Source organism: Episyrphus balteatus, chromosome 3, assembly GCF_945859705.1.
Source record: "Episyrphus balteatus chromosome 3, idEpiBalt1.1, whole genome shotgun sequence".
Taxonomy (NCBI): Eukaryota; Metazoa; Arthropoda; class Insecta; order Diptera; family Syrphidae; genus Episyrphus; species Episyrphus balteatus.
Window position 1 is genome coordinate 18,279,970 of NC_079136.1, and position 12,916 is coordinate 18,292,885.

Consider the following 12,916-nt stretch of genomic DNA (forward strand, 5'->3'; position numbering starts at 1 on the left):
TAATTAATAAAAATATTTTTTATTTCATACGCCATTTTTCTGCAAATTAATTAACAGTTTCAAGTTTCGTAAAAACTCAATTTCTTACTTTTATTTCAGAGCAACAAGAGGAAAAAAATTTGTATTGTGTGACTCTGGTTTATTATTTTTAAAACTTATCCCGGTATTGCAGTTTTTAAAAAAGTATTAAAGTTTCCAAAGTTGAAGTTAGATCAAAAAATATTACAGATTGAACTCAAAAAACAGGGTTTTTCAGAGCAAAAAACAATTGTAGGCATCATAACTTTTTTCTTATAATTTAAGTCGAATAAAATGCTGCAGCAAAAATGAAGAGCTTTCATTTAGCTACATTTTATACCTTAACAGTTTTTTTGTACAATGCACGGTTCTTGCACTATAGCTCATAAAACTCGAGTTAGACTCACAGCGTATGAAAATTGTATTTTTGCTCCCAACACTACAAAGTCAAATCTGAGGAGGGGAAAGGGTGATTATCTATTGTTTTGGTTTACCATGAACCCAAAAAGTGCAAATTAAACCCAAGCACAAAAAATATTTTTATTTTTGTCGACCTGTGTTTTTTTTTTCATCAGTACCAATTTTGTTTTGGATACAACTTCTTGAATGAGTTTTTTTTTTAAGTTCTCATAAATCGAGATCTTTTTGTAAGATATTTTTGTAAGTTCTTAATTAATTTATCGCTATCATTTCATTTTAAAATCTTTTGTTGTTTCAATAGATTACTGTTTATTTTAAGATTAAAGTGAAAACACTTCCTAAAATAAGCGGTTATATTTTATCAAAATAGAATAAAAAATTACTAAGGTATTTAACATTTTTTGCTTGCTATTCTTATCCAAATGGCAATATTTTTTGCAATCATATCACAAAAATCCTTTAAATATCGACTTCAGTGGAACAAACAAGTTTATTCAGCATTGTGTCTTTGTAAGAGTTAAAATCAATAAAATAAACTTTAAACTCACATCATTTTTAATTTAAATAGATATTTAAATTAACACCTCTTTTTTTTTCTACAAAATCAAATTTATTAAAAATTAAGTCAACTCTTTCCAAATTCGTATAGATATTTAACAACAATTTTTTTTAAACATTTTAGACATTCATTTTAATTGATTTTCAATCTAAAACTCCTTGGATTTCAATAAATAACTTAAAAAAGCACAAAATCTAACCATAACGTGCCGTGTACAATTTATTAAGTCATTAAGCGCAAATGTAGTCTTATATTTTTCCCCTTTCCACCCAGTGCCATTGGACCAGTAAAGTAAAAAATTAAAAAAAATAAAAAACAACTACATTTCAATAAAATACTTCAACCATTTACATCTTGACACTTTTCAATGTTTAGCTCAATTCAAATAAGATCAGAAAAAAAGAAAAAAAAACCAGCTTTATGCCTTTGGCGCTATTTATACGAATAACAAACGATCAATAAACCAAAGACGCGACATTATGGCCGCCATGTGTGTAGAAAAAAAAAAAAATAAAAATAAAACAGCCACATTTACCTAAAAGGCCACATAAAGTTTAGCTCACATAAAAATGGCGTTGTACATAATTTTTTTCTCTTTTTAAGTCAATAACTCAATTGCGATGTTGGTTATTAAAGGGTTTAGTGAAGGTTGCGAGAAAATAAAGTCTCAAAAAGTTCGAAATCAGCTTAAAAAGTGGAAAATCAGTAGATCTGTACAAAAATAGACAAACACAGAAACCTTTTCAGAAAGCTGAAATCCTGGCTAAGATTTTCTTAAAATTTCCTGTACTACATATCAAAAAAAAAAAAAAAACTGAAAAATTCCCAACAACTTCTTGCAACATTTCCGACCCCTTTTTTCAATTGAAAACTCGCAATATTGCAAATAATTTTTGCTATCTTGCATCCACAGACTGCGGATATTTTTATAAATTTTACTAGGCCAACCCAAAAGTGTCATGTATGGACTATAATTTAAATGACATCTCATCTCACCTGGAAGACAATATGACTGAGATTTTCTTCATCTCGGTCGAGTGGTTGCAGCAGCTGCAGCTTCTTGCCATTCAGCAAAAATGTTGGATTACCCTTTGGGAAGACTAGATCGAGTGCAATTTCCGTGAACGGATCACCAAAGATTGGGAGTTCGGGTGGATTTGTTTGTTGGCCGACATCTGAAATTAAAATTGAAAAAAAAAAGATTATTATTCATTCATTAGACAGGAAACAAGTTTTATTTATTAATTTTTTTTTCTTATTCAATTTCATATAGTTTTTTTTGTGGGCTTTCACTTGTGCTTAAAAAATATTAACACCTCTGGCGTTATTCCCACGTAAATCAAACATACGAATATTACATAAATTAAGTTGTGCGTGTTTGCTTTTCTGATTAAAAAAAAAAAATATTAAATTAATGACAAAAAAAAGAAAAAAGTGATTGGCAATAAAATCAAATCAGCAATATGAACAAAGCAAAGTACTTGTACTAGCGAACTTGCCTCCGCCTGAAGCTGCCTGAGCTTTGTGTTTTATTTTGAAAACTGATTATCGCTTTGAGATTATTATTCGAAGAAGTGAAGTGGATAGGTATTGACATAGATTTTTTTACTTTTCAAAATTTCCGGGTGGCAATAGCATAATTATTCTTTTCATTATAATGAAACAAAAATTCTAAGAATAATGATCTGATAATCGAGAGAAGAGAATAAATCCTGAATGGACAAAAATGGCATGATCGTGTTATTTTCAAAAAACGTAAAAATAACATTTCTTCGCCTGAGTTCTCAAGTTGTCAATCGACTATTTCTTCAATATTTGTAGCGCTTTCGATTGGCGCAATCAGAATTCGTTAATCTTAAATTTTTTTTTCGAGACTCTGCAATCGTAAAATACAATACACCTAAAATGCACATTATTTACATAATGTATGCGGGTCAAAATCATGGAGTTGGAAAATTTGATGTCCAGGCATTTTTTTTAATCAAAATAAAATTTATTTAAAGCTTTTTTCTCATTTACCAATTAAAATAGTAGGCACGCATCTACGAATATATTTGTTTCGGTTAGAAAAGTTTCCATTTCTTTTTGACGTGATAACGTTTTATAAATCGATGAACCACGACAGCCACCACAAGAGCAGATAGAAATTTCCTGATACAATTACCTTTCAATTGGTATATCACACATAACGATAGACTAACTACAAGCTACACAATGTTAAATCAAGAAACTTGCGAAAAACCTCAAAACATCAGTGGAGATCTGTTGCCCCCCGAACAGCCACTAGTGTGGGAAGTACCGTAATCTCAGTCTGGAAATTCGACATGGTTGACTTTAAAAAATTCTAACTTTTCTTGTAGGCATCTTTGAAATGAGATTGATACGTCATATGAAATAATAAGCTTTCACATTGTATAAAATTTTTTATAGGTTCTCAAACAAAAAAAAAAAACGTGTGTGTACACATGTACACGCGACTGAAGTTTTACTTCTCACTTTTTTTTTTGCAAAACTACAAATTTTATTTCTAATAACATTCATTAATTTCTAATAACATAGGGTAGCGTTGCCTATTTTCTGCCGTCTCCAGTTTCCGGCCACCTTTCGAAAAATCGTTATAACTAGTGATTTCGAAGGCGTTTATTCCAAATTTTCCCTCGTATGCTGTTCTAACAAATAAGAAAACAGCATAAGAACAAAATTTTGGAATAAACCCTATGAAATCCCTAGCTATAACGATTTTCCAAAAGGTGGCCGGAAACTGGAGACGGCCGAAAATAGGCAAATCTACCCTACCTAATAAGTTCAGGACTAATGATATTGCAATAGAAAACAATACCATTCTGATTAAAGAAAGCCGACTAGGCTCTTCAAAAATTTCACATCTTATTTCACATAATTATGTAGATTAAAAAAGAATCGATTTTTTGTTCAGTACAACAGACTTCGCGAATTATTTACGACAAGTAAAACGCAATGAGATCGATTTTAATTCGATTTTAGAAGAAGTTTGTGTATGGGCAATTCCATGGTAACTCACGTTACATTCACAAAAATTTCCAACACATAAATAATTTTTTTTTCAATTTTAATGTAAATTGATACGAAATTACTATCCATGAATGGAGCATAACTATTACTTTCATAATTCACTAAAAAAATTGTATTTATTTTTAACATTTACTTGGGAAAAATAAAAGTTTGATGGTAACTCACGTTACAAAAATCGGACACGAATTTTAAGGGTCCGACAGTATGAAGTTTTTATGTGAAATTAAGTATCTTAATTTGTTTTCAATGAAGATTCCATACATACAAAATTACAAGCTTTTAATATGAGTGACAAAACCAAACATTTTTTCAATATTTCAAGGAAAAATTTTTAAATATTTAGGTAACTCACGTTACATTATTTTGGTAACTCATGTTACCTGCGATTTGTGGTTCCAAAAGTAAAAAAAAGATGCATTTTCACTCAAGTTTTGTTTTAATCGAATAGTGTGTAACGAAGCTTGCTTAAATGTTAACTTATTTTAGCACTCACCAGTGATGCGTTCTTTTATTCGACAATGTTAACTATTGTTAACAATAGTTAACTTTCATCGTTCCTAAATGAGAAAAAAGTTACAAAGTGTAACATCGTGACGTCACAACATCGTTCCTAAATCCAGTGTTGAAGTGTCAAATAGTTACATTTTGTTACTTTTTTCAACTCAGCTCCTGGACTTGAGTTTCAATGTTAATCTGTCAAACACAACTAAATGGTGAAGAGAGGGGATGATGTGAGAAGAGAATTTCTTGTTTGTTTCCGTATTTGAAATTATTGAATGCATATTTTTGTTTCAATTTGCTTAGAATTCAATTAAAAAGAATTATTTCAGTACGAAATTAATTTTTTCTTGTTTATTCATTCATAAAATTAATCTCAAAAATTTTTCTTTTGACAGATCAACAAAATGTAACATTTAGTCGTTCCTAAATCAAAGTTGACATTTTGTAACAAAATCTAACAAAAACAAATACAACGATTTTTTTGACATAACAACAATAGTTAACATTGTTCAATAAAAGAACGGACCACTGGGGATATTGTCATCGTCACTATTAGACTCATCATATTTTCAGTTTGCTTGTTTTTCCGTCATTTTCATGTGAAATTCTTCTGTTGCTGGCAAGCTTATGCTATAAAAATGCTTTACTGGTTGAACAGAATGAAAATTCGCTTGTAGCAAAGAAAAACGTCGTGGTACAAGATGTCAAATAAATTCGCTCAAAATGTAGAAAAGATGAACAGAATTATGTGGCGTACAAAAATGTCAATTGCCTTGAAAAAAAATAATTTTAACTGAGTAACCACATTAGAAACGTCAAAAGTCATTCCGCTTGTAGCTTGAAGTAAAAGTCGACTCGACTTGTACCACAGCGAATTTCCTTGCCACAGCCACAGCTACGTATTCTGGCACCAATATACTAATTTCATACTTTTTAACTTTGACAGCGACACAAGACACAAGCCACAGACACACATTCTGGTCTACCAGTTAAGATTATTAAACTCCCTGAATTTTTATGTTGCTATTTATAAATAGTAATTTTCTAATAAAATAAGTAAAAATGACTGCATAATTTGTTCAAAATTCGTGTCCACTTTTTCATGGAATTACCCGTATGGCTTTTCATTCTTGCAGGGAAGCTGCCTATGTAATCAATTTATATTGAAGGTTTTGAGTGAACAACAACAACTTGTGTGTACTTTCAAATAAACTACAAGAAACAAGAATCTTATGTCAAAATTCAAATAAAAAAAAACACTACTGGAAAAGTCAAAATGACATTTTCCTATAGCGTAGATAACTCAGCAGCTACATGTGCATTATTTTTGTGTGCATTATTGTGCCTGTTCACACGTGAAGAACGTCTAGGGTTATCATACGTGAAGAATTACTTCTGCGTATTTTGTTTTTCATTTTATGTTTAAAGAAAAATATAAAAATGGTTTTGAAACCAAATTTATGTTTTTTTCATCTTTGTTTAAAATTTTGTCACAAAATGACTTTGTAAATTTGCACTTTTCTCTTTTGGCAAATAGTAGTAATGGAATGACGACACCAGAAAGAGATGCGTACCTACGGGAACGGGTAGTTGTATGAAAAAATTCCAAACCAGAAAGTCAAAGTTCACGTGTGGAAAAGTTTCTCATGTAAACGTCGGTCGTCGCCGTTCCAGCTTGGAATTTTTCCACACGTGAACGTTGACGTAAATCACCGGTTTGGAATTTTTTTTCATACAATTTCCCGTGTGGAACTGTTCCGGCTTGGAATTTTTCCCTACCGTAGTGCCACCGTATTCACTTTTTCGATTTTGGTTTACAGCTGTGGTGAGTTAAAAAATTTATTTTTCCGAAAAAATCTTAAAAAATTGGGTGATTTGCCTACGGCCTCTAATGGCCCTATTCTGGCAAACCTCACAAGTTATGAGGACCTCACAAGGTGAGCTGATTTTGATTTTGTGAGGTTTTCGCGTCACAAAAACTTTCGACTTTGTGATCTGCTCTGAAGGAGGTCACAACTCACAAGTTGGATTTTTGCTAGTAAGAAGTTTGTGAGAAATAAATTTTTACAAAATCGAGTTATGATCACCTTGTGAGGTTTTTGTGACTTGTGAGGTTTGCCAGAATAGGGGGGTAAATCACTTGATTTACCATACAAATATAAAGGCTTGGCCACACCGGAGGGTACATGCGGTAGCGGTACGGGTATTTGTATGAACAAAATTCTAAACTGACACATCAACGTTCAGATGTGGAATTTCTTTCATACAAATACCCGTACCGCTACCGCATGTACCCTTCGGTGTGGCCAAGCCTTAAAGGCTTGGCCACACTGGAGGGTATGCGGTAGCGGTGCGGGTAGCGGTGAGGGTACTTGTATGAAAAAATTTCCAAACTGACACATCAACGTTCAGGTGTGGAATTTTTTTAGTACAAATATCGTTACCGCTATACCGCATACCCTCCGGTGTGGCCAAGCCTTTAAATCTCCCCAAAACAAGATTTAGGCCGTTTTTGAATTGGGTTAAATACTTAACCTCTGTTAAATTTTTGACACTATTGTGGTGAATAAAAATGTTAAGTTGTTAAAAATTTAATGGGCTCTGGGACCAGGTTAAATTTTGTTGGCAGATGTTTTTTTTTTATTGAAAAGGAGTAGTATCATGGTAGAAAGAGGCAGAGAAAAATATTAAACAATAAGCTATACAACTGAAAATTTTTTTATTCACCTCAATAGTGTCAAAAATTTAACAGAGGTTAAATATTTAACCCAATTCACACACGGCCTTATAATCGAAATCGAAAATGAGGAAATCAAACATACCCAAACACACAGATTTTGATGTGCTGAACGCACTCATTTTCTTTTTTGACAACTTATGAAAAAAATGTCATAATAGGGGGGTTCACATTGACCAACTTACCGGACAGACTAGCTGCCATTTGGTCTGATCGGATAGTATTTTGATAATGGGAACACACATCCGACGGCCACCCAACTAACTATTTCGATGTTATAACGATGGTGAGAAGCTTCTCGTCATGACTAATTTCACACCTAAAAGACTCATATAACATTGTTTATCATCAAAAAAGCCCCCTTTTTCACTCCTATTAAACTTATAAGAAGTGCAATGAAATACTCCTGTAAAGTTTCTCATCAGTAGCCGAAAGTGGTATTCGATCCTATAAGTGTGGGAAGAAGTACACTGTAAGACTACTGTAAAGTTTGTCATCAACAAACGCAAGTGGAGGAGAAATAAAAGGTGAGTGAGGATATAAAAGGAGTGGAAATAAAACGAGGAAAAAGAAAAAAAGAAATTAAATTGTGTTGCATTTATGTTGATTTTTATTTAAGTATTAATTTATTTTTATAAAGTTTATCTGAGGAGCTAGGCCCAACTAGCACAACAGCTTCTATAAATTGAGATCTCTACTACTAATACTACTTTTTATACAGCTTGTATTGAGCTTGCTTCAGAATTTAATTTCTTATAGAAGTTCGAACTTGTTTAACAACTTCTAATAAGTTGTTTAAATACTGTTAAAGAAACTTAAACGAAAAAAAAAATTGTTGTCGGAAAAGCCTGCTTAATGAATTTATACAAGCTTTACAGAAATTACCAAGTATAGTAATTGATTTTTGGTTTTGATATTGAATAATCTAGCTCGGACACTTTTTGGTTTTGACATTGAATAACTTAGCTCAGACATTTTTTTTTTTACATTTCTGATATTTGAACTGATTAAGTTTTTGATTTCATTAATGAATATACTAGGATGGCCGAAAGTAAAAAAGAATTCTTTTTTGTTTTTGTAGTTGTTTTTTTTTTTAATTTCGATAAGACATGTATTAAAGAGCTATACAAGTTCTTCCGAAGCTATCTGTCAAATCTCACAGCTTCGGTAAAGCTTCATTTAAACTTCTTAAAGAGTTTCAAACTTGTATAACGTTCTCCTTTTTCCATGCCCAACAACCTTACTAAAGTTTAAAAGAAGCTGAAATGTAGCTTTTGTAATATCTTAACCGAAGCTGAAATTTTAGTTGGGTATTGTGTAACAAAAAATAAAGTATCTTGGCACTACTGTTTTCATCGAGATAATAGGTGTGTTTTTTTGTTTATCTATATAGATTTTGTGCAAAAAAACGACATCGGGATTTTTGAAATCCATGCAAGCATTTGGCACCACTGTTTATATACTTTGGCAGCTGTCTGTCAAAAATGTTGCTTTTGTTTTTTTTTTTAATTTTAACTCCGAAGTGGGAAGGCCATTACATCCATGTTGGATGCAAACAAAAATTTTCATATGGCCATACCATCCATGTTGGATTCAAAAAATTGTTTTTTCACAAAAAACCAAAAATTATCTGTATATTCTTAGCTACATTTTAAGACCATGACCATTAACATTGGTTGCGTCGTTCTTGTGTTATAAGCGTTTGAAGGTAGCCATATTGAATTTTTTTTCGATTTTTTAAAAATCAAATGTGAAAACTTTTTTATTTTTATTTCTAATTTTTCGAAAAAACTTTGGTAATTGTAAATACATATCTGTTCAACAATCTTATCAGGATCCATTTAAGACTTTTATCTGAAAAGTGCATTGCGTATATCTCGAGATATTTACATTTCAATGCAACCATGTCAAACAAATTTTTGATTATTTTTTTCTATGAGAGTTTTTTTCAAACCTCGTTTTCTCCGCTTTTTTTTTTTGTTAATATTTTCAGATATTTTTGTATGAACACAACAAATAAAGTACCTTGGCACTACTGTTTTTATCGAGAGAAAGTAAAATCTGGATAATTATCTGGATTTTTCAAAAATCTATACAGATAAAGTTTTTGTTGTTTTTAACACGTAAATTGTTTTGATTTCAAAAATCTCGATGTCGTTTTTTTGCACAAAATCTATATAGATAAACAAAAAAACACACCTAATAGTAAAATCTGGATAATGATCTGGATTTTTCAAATATTTATACAATTAAAGTTGTTGTTGTTGTTGTTGTTTTTAATGCGTAAATTGTCTTGATTTCAAATGTCTCGATTTCGTTTTTTTGAGCAAAACTCTATATAGAAAAACAAAAAAGCACACCAAATAGCACAAACTTAAACAAATTTTGAATTCATTTAAAAAATAAAGAAATATCTAATTGTTAAATATAATTGAGAAAATTGAACGAAATTATCATCTTTAAATTGTTTGCATTTCCGATTTACAATTGTAGAGATAAAATTTAGTAAAGCGCGATTTGTATACTGGACTTTTGGCCAGAAATTCACTTTCTACCGTGTGAACATTAATTATTATAATGTGCGCAATAATTATGCCCATGTAGCTGCTAAGTTATTTAAGATTGGTACTTGTAATAGAGCTAGGTGGCGCTACTTGCTAATCCTTTTGACAGTTCTTGTCAAAAAGTAAATTTTCACAGTCCACCGCCGGAAAAGAAGTAAAACTTCAAAAATTGATTCCATAGCCTGAGAACATACAAATAAATGATTTTTTTGCTTTTTTTAATGAAATTTGATCGAGTTCAAAAAATTCTAGCTCTTTTTGTAGATGTCTCATAGACCTGATAGATATATATATATATTTTGAGCTAAGACAATAAGCTTTCAGATAGTATAAGCTTTTTTATAGGTTGTTAGGGAAAAAAATGGAATTAATGACGTGAGAAGATAAAAATTCATGTTTTTTTTTTTTGCTTTTTTGATGAAAATGATTGTTTTCAATAAATTATTTTTATACTTTTGTAAAATTGTAAAAATTTAAAAATGGTTTTGTTCTTAAGAAGAAATATTTGGCTTTTAAATTGCATAATTTTTTTTGTAAGCTTTTAAAATAAAAAAATTAATGTAATGAGAAAATAAAAAAGGTATTTTTTTTTAGCTTTTTCTTGTAAATTTTGATTGTTTGAAAAAAGTAAACGCTTCAATTGACTCATTTTAAACAAAAGCACACAACCTGTTTTCTGACGACGTTATCACGTAAAATAATCGTGCTCTGTCTTTGAAGTTTAATTGGTACTTTGGGAGGCTTTCGAAAAAAATAGTTTATGTTTTTTTTTTTTTTAATTTCTGTTTTCAAAAGATTTGCTTAAAATAAATTTCAATTTTTTTCAAAAAAATCTTTTGAGTCGTTTTTGAGAAAATATCCTACTGAAGAGTCCCCTTCATAAAAATTTTTATGTTAATCGGCAGATTCGTTTATGAAAGATAGCATAACTTGATATATACCTCCCTACACCGCAAGTAAAAATGAAAAAAAAAAAACATTGTTATAATGATACTCTTGTCACAGCCTCTTATGAGTTTGAAATCCTCCAGAGAATTAGATAACGCATAATTAATTCCTTGTTGAGGCATGGCGATGACCTAATTTTGTGGAAAAAGGCCACAGCTGTCAAGTCATTCAACAAAAGAGAGTTTTTCATTGCTAAAAACAATCAAAAGTAAACACATTTTCTCGAACTGTTGTTTGCTTATTTTTACTTCAACAAAAGCCCCTATTTTTGTTTGGTGGTTTTTTTTTAAATCTGAAACACCCTGTTTTGTTAAATTCAAATTGTAATATTTTTCGATGTAACATCAACTTTTAAAACTGTTATACTCTTTTGAAAACTGCAATACCGGGAAAAGTTTTTTTAAAATAACAAACCAGTGTCGCACCATAAAAACAATTTTTTCGGCGTGTTGAGTTTTTATTAAACTTGGAACTGTTAATTAATTTCCAGCAAAATGGCGTATGAAATAAAAATTATTTTGATCAATTAATTGTTTCTTATTATTATAGGCAATGTTTTAGTGAAAGAATTGTAAAAAATAAAAATCAATTATGCGCGGATTAAGCAAACTCTTGGAAAGTAGTGATTTTTTCGAAATTTCACAAGAACTGAATTTAATCGATACCCGTAAGGATTTAGGATGAACAAGTTACCAAATTCTGAGAGCCCTTAAGTTGGCCCAATAGCATATTTTGTTTGATCCATTACTTTTGGGACACCCTGTATTTATTTCTCGGAACAATGCAAACATAAGCTTAAAAACTAGAATAGTGATATTTTAAAGTCCCTTTTAAAAATTTGAGTTGTCGTTGTACAATTAAATCGTTAATCTGAAAAACCACTTAAGTCCAACAGTGAACTAATGAACACAGCACCAGAAAAAACATGTGTGTTGCAGCAACCGTATATTCTTTGAAATCTCCGTTTAAAAAAAAAAATGGATTATGAATGAATTTCTGTAAATCAAAACTGGGCTAATATTTAACCCTCTACTGCATGAAATAATACTAGAGGACGAAAAAATTTAAAAATGCTTTACATGGGTTCTTTGGGTTGTTTTAAAACGGTTTTCATTAAAAAAAAATTTTAAATTAATTTGTTTAAAAAATTTGTTTATAAGCCAAATTTGGCTTCGTATGCATTAAGGGGTAAGACATTTTACTAATATTACTTATTCAGAATATGTAAAGAATACAATTAAAAATATCAAAACATAAATATTTATCATTTAAAAACAAAACAAAGTAAAATAAATACATTGCATTACAAAAGGTTAAGAATTAATTCAAATTTGGCTCATTTTAAGACATGGAACCGAGAAAAGCAATTTGTTTTTGTCCGTTATATATATTTTTTCTGGTTCACATTCTTTCCACTGCCGAAGTAAGACTTGCTCCAATATTTTCAGCCACTCTCAGATCTTACAAAAACTAAAAAGTAATAAAATGACTGAAAAATATTATAGGTGAGCCCCTCTCCCCCTAAAATTTTTGTGGATACGCCGCTGGAAATGGTGTTAACATAGAAAAATGTCTCTAAAAGCGAAGGGGCTCCATTTCTGAAGTAAAATATAGCTTCCAAGCAAAATAACAATGTAAAGAAACAAAATTTTCAAACAAAAAATTTAACAAATTGTGTAGATTGATAACCCCTTAATGCATACGAAGCCAAATATGGCTTCCGTACTTTTTGCCCTCCCAAGACCAGGCCAATAATTTTTTTTCAATAAAAATTGGTTCATAGCATACACAATTAGACAATCGATCAAAAATAAATTTTTAATTCCTCTTTACTTTCCAAACAAACGCAGTAATTAACACTTAAAGTATAAATATATTCTACACTTTCGATTTCAATGCACCCGACTGATCGACTCACCTGTGATCATAACATACACCTTTATTTTGTGTCGGACACACGAAAAAACTATCTCTATGGGTTCTCAGAAACACAAAGAAGAGGATTGTATTTAATCTTTACCATTTTTTTATAACAGAGAAGAGAAAAGTGCATACAAACAGACAAAACCATATTTGGCTTCGTATGCAGTAAAGGGTTAATAGAAAGAATTTTTACGA

The 12,916-nt window shown here is 30.7% G+C and overlaps 1 protein-coding gene across 2 annotated transcripts in view; it reads right to left on the bottom strand.

Annotated features, from left to right (window-relative positions):
* Positions 1-12,916, bottom strand: part of LOC129914039 (cadherin-99C) — a 166,267-nt gene that overhangs the window by 65,924 nt on the left and 87,427 nt on the right. The window contains exons 1-2 of one of the 2 annotated variants that reach the window (XM_055993073.1): positions 2,314-2,421; positions 1,994-2,172 (exon numbers count right to left, since the gene is read on the bottom strand). In XM_055993073.1, coding sequence (XP_055849048.1) covers positions 1,994-2,172; positions 2,314-2,344 — 210 coding nt within the window. In that variant the 5' untranslated portion in view covers positions 2,345-2,421. Of the gene's footprint in view, positions 1-1,993; positions 2,173-2,313; positions 2,422-12,916 lie in introns of those variants that run through there. The other variant, XM_055993072.1, reaches the window with a different exon arrangement.